At 33.0% G+C, this 17,443-nt stretch overlaps 2 protein-coding genes across 11 annotated transcripts in view; one reads left to right on the forward strand and one right to left on the reverse strand.

Moving 5' to 3' along the window:
• Window positions 1-9,247, reverse strand: part of Cap-G (Chromosome associated protein G) — a 28,130-nt gene extending 18,883 nt beyond the window's left edge. For all 10 annotated transcript variants that reach the window (XM_080168946.1, XM_080168944.1, XM_080168947.1 and 7 more), the window contains exons 1-7: window positions 9,089-9,247; window positions 7,455-7,542; window positions 6,967-7,180; window positions 3,481-3,612; window positions 2,674-2,791; window positions 2,197-2,273; window positions 529-582 (exon numbers count right to left, since the gene is read on the reverse strand). In XM_080168946.1, the coding sequence (XP_080025072.1) occupies window positions 529-582; window positions 2,197-2,273; window positions 2,674-2,791; window positions 3,481-3,612; window positions 6,967-7,180; window positions 7,455-7,542; window positions 9,089-9,211 (806 nt within the window). In that variant the 5' untranslated portion in view covers window positions 9,212-9,247. The remainder of the gene's footprint in view (window positions 1-528; window positions 583-2,196; window positions 2,274-2,673; window positions 2,792-3,480; window positions 3,613-6,966; window positions 7,181-7,454; window positions 7,543-9,088) is intronic.
• A 1,538-nt stretch (window positions 9,248-10,785) lies between these two features.
• Window positions 10,786-17,300, forward strand: LOC145325929 (corrinoid adenosyltransferase MMAB-like). The gene is made up of 7 exons (XM_080168950.1): window positions 10,786-11,759; window positions 12,227-12,327; window positions 13,284-13,376; window positions 14,935-15,107; window positions 15,601-15,677; window positions 15,935-16,069; window positions 17,130-17,300. The coding sequence occupies exons 1-7, from the start codon at window positions 11,707-11,709 to the stop codon at window positions 17,236-17,238; spliced, it is 741 nt and encodes a 246-aa protein (XP_080025076.1). The 5' UTR covers window positions 10,786-11,706; the 3' UTR covers window positions 17,239-17,300.
• The last annotated feature ends 143 nt before the right edge of the window (window positions 17,301-17,443 follow it).

A 17,443-nucleotide genomic window follows, 5' to 3' on the forward strand; every position in this document is an offset into this window, starting at 1 on the left:
CTTATAATAAAGTAACAGGATGTCTGTCTGTACCGAAGGGTTTTCCTAACCGCTGAACCGATCGGGTTCTCCTAAAAACTGTAGATTCTCATAGGTCCCGGGAAGGTAACTATTTTGGGGGAGGGTACCATCACCCTTCCCAGAGAAATCGACAAAAATAAAAAAACGCTGCCCTGTGAACAAATATTAAAATTACCTAAAAACGTAACTAACACCATCTATCGGCGAAAAAAATATTTAGGTAAATAGCTAGTTTTAAAATAGACTGAAAAGAAACAATTTTACGTGTCCCTAGAGGCCTCTAGGGGCGTAACCGCTGGTTTTTGCATAAACCAAACAAATCCACTTTACTAGTGGAAGAAAATAAGCTATAGTATTAAATGCACATATCGACCTTCCCTATGTAATATTTTTCATTTATATTTACCAAATTCACTTAATACTTAAGTAATAAAAATCACACTATATAATATTAATGCAGACTTATAAAGAAGCTTTACTGTTAAGCAGTTGAAATGTTGAACTTACCTAACTCCATCGTCCACATCCTGTGTTCGTTCAAGAATATGTGGCAGTGTCAGTCTGCATATACGTTTTATTATTAAACCGTTTCTATGACGTCATACTTGTATTGACAATCACATGTATGGGAATAAGATACAACTATAAGAGGGCGAGGAATGTTAGATTTACTTTTTGTTGTCTTTGACGTACGTAGTTAATTAAAAATGGAAGAATTCCAACAAATCAAAAGTAAAACATGCTTAAAATATAATGCTTGTAAAATATATCCTTAGTTCTGATACGGCTGCAAGAAAGGGGGTAGGCGGTTGTGACACTTTATGAAACCAAAACTAAAAGTCAAAGGAACTCAACTAGAAAAAAAGAGTTACAGCACTAAAAGGGGACTATCCACGAACGAGAGCACATAATTCTAATTACCTTCCTGCATTGATCCTAAGTATTTTCTTTCAGAATATAATAGGTAACCATATATCATTAATGTATTGATGAGAAAATTTATGTTTCACCATGTTTTTTTTTAGGTATTTAATTGATTTTGAAAACTTTTATAAAGCTAATTCTTTTAATAAAATGGATATTTGATGATACATATGCGAATACTCGTGTTATATAGATTGTAATTTAATCCATACTAGCATTAATTTAAACATACATATGAGATATAGTAACTGTGCTTTTAACTTTTTAAAATTTTTTATCATTTGACACATGGACAATTAAAGACACCCCGAACTCAACAAAACGTTTGATAGAATTTTGACTCAAAAACCTGAACATTTTTTTACTTTTCTTCAACTTGAAGTGGTGAAACATAAATTTTCTCGTCAATATATTATATACTAGCGGCTTCGCCCCTAGCCTCTAGAGGCTTTGCCCCAAGAGGTTTGATCAAACCAATTTTTCGTATTTTAGATTTAAAAAAAAAAAAGAAAAAAAAAATTTTTTAGGGGGGGGGAATTTTTTTTTTTTGGGGGGGGGAGGGGGTATTTTTCATTTTTGGGGGGGGTTGGGGGTGTCACACCCCCCCCGAGAAAATAGTTACAAACCTTCCCGGGACCTATGAGAAGCTACCCTGTAAAGGAGAACCCGATCGGTTCAGCGGTTAGCGAGATCCTTCGCTACAAACAAACAGACAAACAAACACACACACAAACACACACACAAACAGACAGACATCGTTCTACTTTGTATTATAGATTAATAGTGACCTATAATATTTTAAAAGAAAATACTTAGGATCAATGCTGGAAGGTACTAAGAATTACGTGCTCTTGTTCGTGGATAGTCCTCTTTGGTATGGCAGTTGCTTTAAAGAGGTACAATGTGGAACAGTGAAGAAACGGCGGCGGGCCGCCGCTATCGCAGAATTGTTTTTGGGCGGGAAACGGCAGTATCGGCGGTTTTACCAACTTTTCTTCACAGTTCCACATTGTACCTCTTTAAAGCGACTGTCATTCCAAATTTCAGTGCTGTAACTCTTTTTAAAGTTGAATTCCTGTAGTTTGGTTTCAAAAAGTGTAACACCCGCCCCCTCCCTTTTAAATGTACTTTCTGTTGTGTAGTATGAGTATTAGTATGACAGATTTCAGGACCTTAAAAGTTATCTTAAGTTTTGATAAGGTGCTTGTTAAGTTGTTGCCACGATTATAATAAATGTAGATTAATAATTTCCTAGTTGCTCCAATGCATCTTACAATAGTTCTTCTAACAATGCTGTTCGGATCATGAGCAAGATGGAACAAATACGCCTAAAACAAAAAGTGCCATTGTTAATTCAATTTTAGAAAAGGCTTACCTAGCTTTTTTCATAACTAAGTTATGTGTCATACGTAACATTATTTTCTTTTTGTAAGGCATAAACTTCATTTGAGATATCTTAATTATGAAAAAATTCGAAAGATTAGCAGGCCACATACCAACTTGTAAAGTATCATCGCTTAACCTATTATCTAAAGTAGCAAGATATTTTTGTTTGTCAGTTAAAAATCTTGCCAACCACTTAACAAATTTAGTTCTCTATCTTAGGGATGCTATACATAGGTCCCAGAATGTTTTTATTTCATTTATAATTCTAAAAGGCACAACCATAAGTAATTTCAATAAGGGTAAAGAAATGAAATCTTGAAATCAAGGACAATAAAACTTTACCTTGATAATAGGACAGTTTTCATCTTTTGGGTCCTGCAGTCTCATGAGGGCGGTTACAGCCTGGGATCTAATATCAGCTACACGATCCTTCAGTCTTTCCAACATTCCATAGTAAATCCTAGAAGAATTGTCAGTTTAGAACTTTAAATACTACCACATAATAATGTAGATTATGTAGGAAGAGAAGTATCTTAAAAAAATTTAAGTTAAGTAAGTAAAATATCAAAATACTAGCGGCTACGCCCCTAGAGGCCTCTAGTGGCACTTTAAATGTTTTTGTTTGTTAAAGTTAATTTTTTATGTACGATACCTCTTTATTTGACGTTGAAGTCTCCCATAAATTTTAAAAATTTAGATTTTTTTGTCATTTCTCTTGGGAGGGTGGTGGTACCCTCCCCCAAAATAGTTATAAACCTTCCCGGGACTTATGAGAAGCTACCCTGTTAAGGAGAACCCGATCGGTTCTGCGGTTAGCGAGATCCTTCGGTACAAACACACAGACATCCTGTTACTTTAGTATAAGGATATTCAAAAGTATAACCAATAGGTATGATTTTTACATCAGAGGCTAAAATCATATTTTTATACAGTGTAAAAGTACAATATCATGTGATTCAATCAACGCCCCATTCTTCCGCCAAATAAAATATCAAAATATATTCAAAAGTATAACCAAAATGATTTTTACATCAGAGGCTAAAATCATATTTTTATACAGCGTAAAAGGACAATATCAGGTGAATCAATCAACGCTCCATTTTTCCACCAATACTTTCAAGTTACCAAAGGCATAGTTTAAAAACTCACTTGTTATATAGATCATCATCAATGCAAGCTTCTACTCCCATGTACTTGAGCAGCTTGTTGAGGAGTTGACAGATATGCAGTCTGGCGTCAACACCCTCTACGTTGTGGTTATCCAGCAACCAATCAAACAGCCTGAAATCAAAATTTTATATATATTGAACAGAAGAAAAAAAACAATTAACGGCCGTTTCCCTTGTATCACATATGGACCACATAGGCACCTTCAATTATAATTAACGTATGTAAGATTAAAAGAGGTCCTCACATATAGTTTCCAAAGAAAAACACCCTAATGACTATAAAGCAGTATTGATCCGGATCCTGGGGTATAAATTTATGAAAAAATCTACCTAAAGGGATAGTTCTATGAAGTGTATTTAAAGAGTTAAGGTACTTAGAGTAGTGAACTTTTATATGTCTTAGTAGAATATATTAGGCATTGGATAGATATGATTATATGTTAAAGAATTTTTAACATTGACCAGACCAAACTTTTTTTATTTGACAATATCGAAAAAAGTTAAAGAGATTTGCCACATAAATTACATGAGAATGGTCTATTTTTTCCTAATATGTATAGCCAAAACACCAATTTTAGATAGGGTAAGGCGGGGGAAGTTTCGGTAAGGGGCTATTTTCGGTAATTTCGACCTACCTTCATTAAATGACATTTTTCTCCATGTTCCTTTCAAATGACAGAAAAAAACATTAAAGCAAATTTGTTCCTTATTAAATTGCCTACAAAAAAGTATGAAATGAATTTTTTGTGAGATGAATATTAAGGGTACTTATTGGGTCTCAAAGTCGGACGAAAAATGTTTTTTTTTTCAAAAATTTTTTAGTAGGTGTGTAAAGATCGACGTACACAAAAATTTGGAAGACCTAGAGCTGATCTGTAAAAACCTTTTGAACTAAGAATTGCCCGCTCTTTCCAAATCTGTTGAGAGCTTTAAAATCGGGGTAATATTTTTTTCAAAAATGACCAAAGTTGGCGCCGGGGGAAATTTCGGTAATTTCAAAAGAAATTAAAATTCAACTTTTAAGGTCATGTTTTCATGTTTTCTTTTGTCAAATCTATTATTCCATATGGACTTTTTAAGAATTAAGCCTAAAAATGAATAGAACAGATAAAAAAACAAAACAAAAAATTAATTTTATTTTTTGAAGCAAATTTTTGCGAGGAAAAAATCAAAATTTCTGGTCCTTTGAAAAAAAATATTTTTGACATAGGAGGAATAGTCCGATCTTTATGAATTTTTTTGTGGTTAATCCCAATATCCTATACTAATTATGATTTATTACGCTTGTTTGGTCGTTTAGCCTTTTTTCATCGATTTTTTTAAGGTTAAAATGTAGTCAAGATTTTTTGCAAAGATGACACTTTTGCTTCAAATTCGATTATTGAGGTCAATTTTTAATCAATTTTCATGTTTTTTGGTCTAAATCTATAGTTCAATGTGAGCTTTTTTAGGATCAGGCCTAAAAAGTAATAAAATACAATTTTTTTTTTATATTAATTTTAAGTTTTTTAAAAAAAAATTTTCGAAAAAAAAATCGAAAATTCGCGTCTTTCAAAAAAAATTAATTTTTAACATAGAAGGAATAGTCCGATCATTATGAAATTTTTTGTGGATAATCCCTATAACCTATACTAATTATGATTATTTATGTTCGACTGGCCGTTTGGCCGTTTTTCATCGATTTTTTTTAGGTTGAAAAAAATTACCGAAAATTCCCCCGCTGGTGGGGAATTTTCGGTAACTTTTTTGCGGTCAATTTCGGCAAACTTCTAAAAGTCCTAGGATAACGTCCTTATAGGACCTGATAGTCCTTTCCATAAGCTTTCTACCAGTCTTGGTTTCATTTGAAAATATTAATATTTACCCCATTTTTTTTCAAAAAAAACGAAAAAATACTGAAATTTCCCCCCCCTTACCCTAATCTTTTTCCACATATGTGAAGATTGATATTAAACAGGCCAAGTCATATATTATTTGTTTAGGTACTTATACCGGTGATCACAGACCAAATATCAGACTGGGTGTCTAATCTCATGAAGAAGAAGAGGCCGACTTTAAATGACCAAGGGAGGACTCTTCTGCTAATCTAAAGCACCCAGTGATCATAGACCAAGAATCTTATTTTAACTCGTATTATTATAAAATACATTTATGTGCATTTTATCTTGCTTATTCAATGATCTATTTTATGTACCTATGAAGCTTTTATATATTCCAGAAGTATTTTAGTCTATTCTGGGGTTTTACTTATTATATCATAGACCAAGCATTTGTGAATTTTACAGAGATCAGAAATGCTGCTGTCTACCTGGATGAATGGTTACACATGTTTGTTTTGTGGTGAGTCACGCTACTTTTATTGACTTTCACAACATATTTCACAAGAGTTATAAAAAAATTGAACAGGGGTTCCCCTTGGGACAAGTTACTTAAAAAACATAAAAAACAACGTCCGGTTCACTATAGGACAGGTTTTCTATAGATTCTTTTTAAAAAAAATAAAGAAAACCGTCTGGTTTACTTACAATATACACATTATCTCACGCGGAAATACCAACTAACCATACAACACATATATATATATATAAAAAGACTATTCTCATGTAATTTATGTTTCAAATCACTAACTCTTTTAGATATTGTTAAATAAAAAAAGTTTGGTCAGGTCAATGTTAAAATTCTTTATCACAATCATATCTATCAAATGCCTAATATATTCTACTAAGACATATAAAAAGATCACTACTCTAAGTACCATACTGAATATTTTATTGGTCATTCTTTGTTGTTATGTGTATTTCGTTGTATATTTTTTTTAAAATGCACTTCGTGAAACTATCCCTTTATATAAAATAGTCACTTACAAAGACATTCTTGTGATGAGAGCCAATCTTTAAGGTTTATGTTCAGACTTGAAAATTAAAAGTATTTTTGACTTCGAGATTAAAGAATAAATATTTTTTGAAAAATTTGGTGATATTATTTTTATTGTTAAGGATCCGGATCCGCACTGACTAAATTTGGAGTATCCGGATCCGCATACAATCAATGCGGATCCGCAACACTGCTATAAAGTTACAGTAAAAATATTAGGGGGAAGAGGGGATTCCTAAATTAAAGGTATAGTTGCAATTGCATTTTAAAAGTTTGATTGCAAGCAAAAGGTACAATAATAGCGTCTAACATATATAATTTTGTATTACAAAAAATAGAAATCAATTAGGGACCACCAAAATAGTCATCATGCTAGTTTTATGAAAACAAGACAGCCATATAAGTCGCATTTATCCAAAAAACATGATTTTCAAGTCTTGATATTTTTAAAACTACCTGGTAGAAAATTTGAATTCTTTCAAATTTATGTCATATAGATTAAGTTTGAACAGAAAAAAATATACAGTTCACTGAATTAAAGTTTAAATGCACTTCGTGCAACTACCCCATATGAGTGAAAGCATCTTACTACCTGTGCATAAAGAATGGCATTGGTTGTTCCTCCTCCTCTTCTCCATCATCAATGGATGAATTATTGGAATCATCCGCGGATTTTTTGTCATTTTTCTCGGGGGTCACTTCCCCCTTATCTTGGACATTTTCTTTGTCTTTGCTTGGCGACTTCTCGCCATCTTTTTCTTCCTTGTCCTCTTTCAGGAATGAGCAGGCAAACTTGGCGACAAATTCTAAACGTTAAGTTTTATAAAATAGGAATAAGGACATGAGAAGATAGGATGCTACAAAAAATATCTTTTATAGAGAATAATTTCATGAAACCAAGCAGTGAAGTAATAACTTTAAGGTTATATATCAAAATAAAAGAAAACAATTGTATTTTTTCCCTATTTGGCAAAAATTTTTGAATTAGAATCTAAACAATGTAATTTTAAATTCATAGTTTTCCTAATGAACATACTTTAATTGTTAAGTAGCTGGGTTATTAAAATAAGACTGACTTACCTAAAATTCTTTCAATATACTGAGATCTTTCATGAACACCGGAGAGAGGAACTTTCAAATAAAACAGGAACTTCTTGATAAAATCATCCTTAAAAGTAAACAAGGATGACAACATCCATAAGTAGCAAAGCTCAAAAATTATGAATAGACATTTAGGGAAAATGATCTATAGAGAATGTTATAAAAACGTTAATAATAAAAATCACGAAACCTTTTTAAAATGTATGATGGTCTTTTAAAGCATTAAGCTAATAAGAAAAACGCTAAAATCAATATTCGTTTTAGCACCCCAACCAATAGTAAAACTTGATCAAAATATGTAGAATAATGACTATTTTAATCACTAAAAATTCCACCCGTTTATCTTGAACAGGAGTTAAGAAAATCAAAAAATCTTTAAAAACTAGGAATCGATCTAGCACCCAAACTAATAAGGGTATCGTAATAAAACTTGATGGAAATATGTAAAGTTTAAACTTATTCAATCTCTGAAATTTTCAGCTGTTTTTATTTTATAGGGATCGAAAAAATCAAGAAAACCTAAAAATCTAAGAATCAATCTAGCACCCCAACCAATCAAGGCATCTTAATAAAACTTTATGGAAATATGTAAAATTTGAATTTATTTTATCCCTGAAAATTCTAGCCATTCATCTTGAACAGGAATTGAGAAAATTGCAAAAGCGTAAAAATCTAGGAATCGATCCAGCACCCCAATTAATAAAGAAATGGACAACACAATGTATAGATTAACTGCGCAAATGTCATAGTAATCTTCACTAAAAATTTCAGCTGTCTATCTCTAATAGGAGCCGAGAAAATCACGTTTCCCCCATAGCGTTACTGACTGACGGACAGACAAAGTGAAATATAGAGTAGCCTCGCTACTAAAAATGCAGATATAAATATTAATCAAAGAATCTTATCTATACTAGGGTTGGGCGGGATATCCGGCCATTTTCAATATCCATCCGGATACCGGATATCCGGAATTTTCAATATCCGGCCGGATAACGGATATTCGGCATAAGAAATCAGCCGGTAGCCGGTAAAAAAAGTATTCGCCCCAACCCTAATCTATATTAGAGGAATCGAGTAGAAATAAAGAAAATCACTGGTTTTTGTGTGCGGCATTATGAAGGGAAGATTTTGATAACTTTAATAGCCTTATCTCTCCCGAGAATGATTACATATAAATTAATAAAAAGACATGAATAACGATTGATTTATGTTAACTTAACACCAACTGCTGCACCCTGCCCTCTAGGCTTCTTGTTAAGCGTACCTTTATCGAATCGTGCTATCGACTTGAAACCTTTCAACCTAAAATTCTGATAAACAGGATTTAGTGGTAATTTAGTTTATTATCATATAAGGTGTTTGTAAAATGGGGAGGTAGGTTGTGCTAAAATTCTGTAAAGGTATAAGTTTTAAGGTTTAAATACAGTAGTAGAACGATAATATTCACTAATTTTTTTTGTCTATGTTTCTTTTCAATAAGGCATACACATATTAAGTAAATATTATCGTTCTACTACTGTTTTTAAGCTTTAAACTCACACCCTTAAGAATTTTAGCACAACCTTTCTGACCTCCCCTAACTTTGTCATTTATTACCATGTTCTTTGTCTCACCTTATCCTCGTATTCGTCATAGAACTTTCTAAGCTTTTTAACTAGCTTTGGATGTGTTGAGTACGAGTCCTGGCAATCTTGGAACGCCGTGCGTACGAGTAAATTCATCCGCATCCCCGCCATTTTAGCGGATAAACGGGCATTCAAATTATCTGAAATTAATGTCACATGAAATATCATACCTAAATTGATGGGATAAAAAATATCTCGCTAAAGAAGCCAGTCTAATCACAGTTGCTATGTAATATATCAGAGTATTACATTTATTATGAAAAAAAATACACATATATTTTGGTTAACAGTACGATCTAATGGTGAAGTTTGATTAGAAAGATCGAGTTAGTTCATTAACTTCCTTCTTATGTTAATAAGGTTAGTTTCAGTAATAATATTTATGTACGTACTATTAAGTAGCAAATACAAATTTCATCTATCTGCGCACGTCGAAACAAAAAATAATTAAATCTAATCATAAAAAAATTGACAAAAAATTAAGTTGTAAATATTAAAGATGGAGAATCTTAATTTATAAACAAACGAATAAATTTATAACATTCCTAGACACTTTACAATTTTAACATAAAAAAATTAAATGCTTCGCCGTCAAGTATCTGATAATCTGACGTGTAAAGAAAATAGTTTAAAAACTTAACCATCAAAAACATTTGTTAATCTTCCCTGAATAGTAAAATAAATCGGACCAGCACTTTCCGAGATCTTAAGCTTAAGGTAATAGAAAAACTTACTTATTTATAAAATAGGATATTAACAAAACTTATCTTTAGAATTTGAATTATTGATATATCAAAGAAGTGTAAACAAACACTGGGCCATAGCAGTCACTCGAGCGGGAAACGGTTAGAAACAGATGTGCCAGATTTTTATCAAAATCTCATTTTAAGATCCCGGTCAATTAATTTATTATGGTAAAAAAGCCCTTTAATTAATTTCTTTTTCTTTGGTGTTTTATTTTTCATTGAAAAATTAAATTAAATATATCTTTGTTTGAATAAGATGAATATAATATTTTTTTTAAATGTGGCATTTCTGTTTTAATGCGTAAAAATGCCGCGTTGCGTCATGAGTTCTAATTTTGACATATTGGGAGACCTAATTTCTCTACAAATATTTTCCTAAATAAATACTGAATTTACTGTATAACCAAATTAAAGGGTCATGAAAAGAAAACGAAGTTGCGGGTTTAATTGTATTATCACAGTAGCTTTTGAAATAATATTTTAGGTTAGGTTAGGTAAATGCCCGAAGGATTAGAAAATATGCCCCACAGTGGCTGGAAATAGGAAAAAAGCTACTGTGAAATTATAACGAAACCCGCAACTTCGTTTTCGTTCCATGATCCTAAATATCCCAACACTATCTTTAAAAATGCTACTCTGAAAATTACAACCTATTAGCCTTATCAACGCTACGCGTAAATATTTTATCATAAAATTATGGGGAATATTGACAAAAAAGTTTTCGAACCATACCCATCCAACCATATGATCGATGCACTGGCTTATAGTAAATCACTAGAAATTATTTCAAACAAATAATTACTTTTTAGGTTAAATTAAACTAAAAGCCGTTTTATTGGTAAACATAGCAGAAAAGGGAGGGTGCGAATTTGGGAAAATAAAAATTTAAGAAAGTTTTTTTCTTCTTTTATTACTAAAATGACTTAAAGTAAATATCATTAGTAACTTCTTAAAAAATACAATGTTAAGAATTTAAATTAATTACATAAATATAATTTTATGTCAATTACATAAAAGAATCATTTTGCCCCCCGAAAACAGCTGTTTTTATATCGTAATTTATTATGATGTTGTAAAGTATTGAAATACAAGAATTACAGGTTATGATCTAATAACTAGCAAGCCTGCAAATGACAACATGCACTAAAGCTGTTAGCAATTCGCCATATCATCTTAGAAATCCTCGTTTCAAATATACTAGAAATTAATGGCATGGATGATCACACAAATTTTTATAGAGCTATATATATAATTAGTCCGGTTCTTCCGTCCGCAATTAACGGATAGCTCTTTTTCGTTTATTCTGACATGTTAGAACTGTCCTCTCAATTTAGGACATCAATCAGTAGGTGTGTGCTATATATATATATTTAAGCAATTTTACAAATAATTCTAGTCCGGCTTATAGTTGTATATTATATGTTCTGACACTCTACAAGTACGTGTCAAAGTTCGTTTGACCTGTTGTATCAGAGCTTCGCTTTTATGGATGTTGTCACATATCCTTGTTTGTAATGAATATAGAATATACGTTGATATTAATGACAGGGAGGAAATTGTCATAAATTTAGGTTGATCGATATATAGCAGGAGGTGAGTGGATTGGGTAAAGGGAGTGGATCGGTTATTTTAGCCAGCTACAAGTTTTACCTTATTAGAGCACATGATAATCTGTTGTAAGATCCATGTACTAATAAATCCATTTTGTTTAGAAATATTTTAGATTTAAATCACATCTCATTAACACCCTGAATATATATGTAGACAATTTTTACTATTAGTAGAATTTATGATTTACAGAACAATATAATGCAGTAAGAGTTTAGAGTCTATATACAAAGTTATTTTCATTTACACAAAATGTTTTGCACAATCGGAACAAGAATCATTCAAAGAGGAGCTCCCTTATTTAGGCATCTTTGATATATTTTATCTATCATTTGTTTCTATTAGGGATGGGCTGGATACTTTTTTTTTGTCTGATATCGGATATCCGGCTGATTTATAATGTCAGATATCCGGCCGGATATCTGGGCAACGTTCGGTATCCGGCAAATTTCGGATATCCGCCATTAGAAATCAGCCCGATATCCGGATAGTTTCAATATCCGGTATTTGGCCGGATATTGAAAATGGCCGGATATCTAGCCACACCGGATATCCGGCCAAACCCTAGTTTTTATGGCCAATTGATTAAAGTATCCAAAGTTTTTGAGCCAATAAACAAGATTATGAGGTTTTAACACTTTCCGGGTACCAGTGTAATTTACAGTCCAATAACGCTGGATTCCCTTCCTAAAGAAATTCGGCCAAAGACAGAGTTTGAATGGTCGTTCCTTTGGTTTATAATAATAAAATATAGATGAGATGATATATAAAGAGCAACCGAAATATGCCGGTATTCTTCCAACGCCAGCAAGACTGTCAAATTTGCCCCGGCTGGCAAGAAACTTAAAATTTACACAAAAACCGGAGACAAAGGTATTTTCCATAGGGTTGGGCCGGATACCGGATATCTGGCCAACGTTCGATATTCGGCAAATTACCGGATATCCGGCCGGATATCCGGCGTCAAAATCAGCCGTATATAATTTAATCGGATAGTTTTAATATCCGGTATCCGGTCGGATATTGAAAATGACCGGATATCCGCCGGATAACCGGCAAGACCGGCTCAACCCTAATTTTCCACGTATTCAATGCTACTAATTTGTATGTCTATTAAGATCTTGGTTTTGGTCCTCTGCATTGCTTTCAAACAAATTGCATGTTTAGCATCAAAATCCCTCTTTTATTTTCCAAATAAATTAAGATAAAGTTGGGTATTTTTTCCTATTTCAAGAATACTAACCACTAAAAGGAGGCCCTAACCTTGCGGGATTTATTCCTGCTGAGCCATGCAGGATACTTTATTTATATAACCAAACTAACAGGACCTAAATTAATTAAAAACAAATAAATAAAAAAATACAAGGGGGTATCAGTGCTTAACAGGGTACTGTGTGTAAAAGCGCCTTTCCTTTGCGACTTGAAGTAAGGTTTCTAAATTTTTCAATGCAGTAATATATATTTCTCTCATCGTATTATAAACAGCTTTCCGCGGATATAAAACGTACAATTATAAGATTAAAACCATTTTTTTAGCCCCGAGATGCCGAAGGCACTGGTTAAAAACTGGTTTTAATCTTGTGATTGTACATTTTTATATTCGTAGAAAACTGAATATAATACGATGCTAGACATAGTTTTTTCGTATTGATGAGAACCGCTTCTAATCCATCGGTTTCGAATAAATACAAGCAAAGTAGTACTAAGAATCTTTGGCAATTCAATGTGTTTTCAGTTCTATTTCCCATCCATATTTAAGGACTAAGGACTGAAGTTGTATCTGATGATTTCATTTGATTTTTTAGCACTAATTTTGTTTGTGTTCTAAGGGACTTCATCGTTGTTTACTGGAGAAAGGAGACCCAAAAGTGACGGAGTTTTTGAGGCACTCGGCGCCACTGATGAACTTTCTAGTAATATAGGTAAAATTCAGGAATAAGGTATAACCAACAAGCAAAATAAATCTAAAAAAAAATTTGGGGGGCAAATGGAGAGGTCGTCAATTTTACGATGTGTTGCCCCCCAACGACAGCTGTAAAACACGTATAGGTTTCGTTATTTTCTTCCGAATTAATTTCGTTATTGGTATGAGCTGGGTAAAATTAATCTTCCTTGATCAGAAAAATCCATTCAAGATTGTTTAGTTAGAGATTGCATATTTTTAAAAGCGAAGCTTTTCTATAATTAGGGTTGGTCCGTCCGTCCGTCATAAACGGATAGCTTTTTTCGTTAATTTAGGCATGTTATAATTGTCCTATCGATTTCAAACTTTGCATGGTGATTCCTGTAAAAGTTAGGTACGAGTTAGAAAGCGTAGCAACTCTATAATCATTACCAGAATGTCCGTACGTCCATTTTAAACATGTTGATTTTTCTACTTTTAACAACAAATTTTGATGTAATCTAATCATCCGATTGATCTGACTTTTCGTATACTGATTCCTGGGAAAACAAAATACAATATTATAAGCGAAGCAACTATATATTTAAGTCCTGAAAATGTCAGTACGTCCATAAACATTATTCTGTCTCAAGCATTATTTCAACAAATTTACTTACAATTTTTTTTATCGACTCTTATACTTTTATATTCTGATTATTCAGTTTAGACACTATACAAGTGTTAATGTCCGTTTTTCCTACCGTTTCAGTGCTTTGCTTTTATGGATGTTGTCATCCTTGTTTGGCAATGTCTTTGTTATTTAATTTTTTTGTATAATTCTTTTTTCCCCAGGGATCGTAAGGGATAAGACAGTGTACTATAAATTGATATTATGTAGATAGATTATTGGTTGAAAAGTTTGAGCCAACCATTAAGATAACGAGGTTATAAAACTTTGGGTACTAAGTAGTGAAATTTACAATCAAATTCTTTCCGAAATAAAACGGAACTTCAATACTACTTTGTTAGTAACTTAAATTAAAGGGGGGGGGGGGAGTTTTGAAACATTTGCGTAAACCTGGCACCTAGGCTTTATCTTTGGACTGAGAGGATAGGTTATTTGAGATAAAATCATTCTTATATGATGAATTTCACGAAGTTTTAAATTTTTTTGGACAGACCTCCAGGTTCCGGAGCTCCAGGACTCCAGGTGGTCTCTGTACAGGTAAAAAAGAAAAAAGAATTTTTTTTTTAAAGTTACAGATCAACTTATAAAACAAAATATGCATCTTTTCTTAATAATATTCACATATTTGAAGAAAAAAGATGCATATTTTGTTTTATAAGTTGATTTGTAACTTTAAATTTTTTTTTTTTTTACCTGTACAGAGACCACCTGGAGGCCTGGAGGTCTATCAAAAAAATCTTAAAACTTCGTGAAATTCATCATATGAGAATGATTTTATCTCTAATAATCTATCTCCTCTCAGTACTAAGATAAAGCTAAGGTGCCAGGTTTACGCAAATGTGTCAAAACTCCCCCCCCCCCCCCCCTTGTTAAAGGAAAATTTTTTAAATAAAAGTTGTTAATTTTACAGGTATGGCAATTGCATTATCAGAAGAGAAAAATCACCCTTACGTGAGTCAGCTGCAAAGGATTCAGTGCATCCTGCAAGACATTGGTTCCAGTGTGGCCACACCTGCCAGTAGCGCCAGAGAATCACACATGCAGAAAGTTGGATTTAGTGGCAGACATACAGAAGAACTGGAGGTAAAAAAGATGACAAAGGGCAGTTAGGTGATTTGTTTGTATAACAGGATATAGACAAAATTTAATATGGAAGATTCAAACATACTTCCCTTTATAAAAGTGAAGTTTTTCTATAATTAGAATCGGTCCATACGTCCGTCCGTAACGGTTAGCTCTTTTCCTTCAAAATTTTCCTATCGATTTTAGACTTTGCATTATAATTCCTATAACAGTATAATTTAGGAAGTGTGTCAACCCTATAATCGTTACCGGAAAGTCCTTACGTCCTTTTAAAACATGCTGATTTTTAACCATTTTGAGAACAACTTTTTGTAGGATATGATTTATGTTATCCTTTTCATCTGATTTTTGGAATAATAATTTCTTAACAATATTATTGGCGAGGCATCTCTATAATCAAATCTTAAACATGTTTGTTTGTCCTTTCTGTTTGTAGAGCTTCGCTCCTTTTCATCCTTGTTTACAAAAAGACATAATTTTTTTCAATGTTAAGGAATGGATAGATGAATATACAGAAGAACTTCCAACATTAACCAATTTCATCTTGCCTGGTGGTGGCGCTATTTCAAGGTATGTTAACGTTCCCTACAATTATAAACAAAATTACCCCCTTTTTTCAGATTAGGATTTTTAGTTGAAAGTCTTGTAAGCCCCATTAATATATCTATTTTTTTTTGGGGGGGGGGGGGGGGTGGTAAAAATACACCACAAGAAATCAATGTACAGACTTATTTTTAAAATCAACATTTATTTATAATTTAATATTTATTTCGAAAGTTTTTTACAAAATAGTTTTTAATGCTTCGTTGTCAATATTCAAATTTCAGTCAGATCCACATATGCCGCGCAGTGTGCAGGCGAGCTGAGCGAAGAATAACCCCTCTGGTTGACAGCGCGGAGTGCGATGCGGAAACTTTGAAATATGTCAATCGCCTGTCTGATTTTCTTTTCACTATTGCAAGGTAACTTTTGGTATAAAATACTCGCAATTTTAGTGCAAAAAAGGGGTTTTTCGTTTGAAATGGGATTTATTTGGGTGTGAGATAGGCGTCTGATTTTTGTATGATTAAGCATAAAAAAATTAGCAGTTAGACCGCTTTTAATATAGTATTTTACAATACTAGCAACTATTTAAAAAAAGAATTGATTTTAAAAGTTTTTAGGACACATTCAAAGCTTCCTGGATCAAGGGGGGGGGGGCCCGGGGAGGGGGTTGACACATTTGCGTAAACCTGGAAACCTGGTTTATCTTATAGGCTTTATCTTTGGACTGATAGGATAGGTTATAAAAGAAAAGAAAAAATTCTTGGGAACTTGGGAAAATTCATAATATAAGAATGATTTTATCTTTAATAACCTATACTCTCAGTCCAAAGATATCCAGGTTTACGCAAGAGTGTCAGACCTCCCCCCCCCCCTTAATCGTTAGAGATACCTTAACAGACAAACAAACAAAAAAAAATCTTACTACTTTCCAGGATACTAGCGGAGGCGCCCCTAGCATCAAGGGGCTCTTTTTTGTTTGGGGTAGGAAAGGGCCAATAAAATAGTCTAAAACCTTCCAAATACTTAAATCAAAAAATGAAATCGCCTTAAACCATCCCGGGACCTATGTAAAGTTTCCCTCACATGGATAGCTCATATCAATAGTTATTGAAATTTTCAGCTTTAGATAAAAAAACCTTACTACTTTATATTATAGGATATGCGTGGTTGTTTTTGTTACATATCACACACACACACACACACTCATAGATAAATGAATCCTTATAATAAAATAACAGGATGTCTGTTTGTTTGTTTGTCTGTCTGTATCGAAGGATCTCGCTAACCGCTGAACCGATCGGGTTCTCCTTAACAGGGTAGCTTCTCATAGGTCCCGGGAAGGTTTATAACTATTTTTGAGAAAAGGTATCAAATTCAGCTCCCACCCCTTCTCAAGGGCCCCTAGAGGCATCTAGGGACGTATCCGCTAGTTACTATTATAAAATAGCAAAATGACAAGGATTAAATTATGTTAAGGTACGCAGCCAAGCTGGATGGGAAGGGTGAGACAATCTATACACGACCTGATACAAGAAGTAAAGATTATAAGCCCACACAGGACGGAGTTTGGAAGAAAATAAAATGAAATATTATATTAGTTCCAAATTATAAGTTGCTGAACAATCATTAATATAATTTTTAATTTCCTTTTTCTCGTTCTTTCCTAAAAGAGCCAACTTTTTCGCTAACCAAATGATTCAGAAAATTCAGCTACTATTCAGTTTTGTTTGCATGAACGATTGATAAACTGACATGCCTACAAACTAGAAGAGTAGCTTCGCTACAATAAC

Source organism: Acartia tonsa, chromosome 8, assembly GCF_053477335.1.
Source record: "Acartia tonsa isolate MP-2025a chromosome 8, ASM5347733v1, whole genome shotgun sequence".
Classification (NCBI taxonomy): domain Eukaryota; kingdom Metazoa; phylum Arthropoda; class Copepoda; order Calanoida; family Acartiidae; genus Acartia; species Acartia tonsa.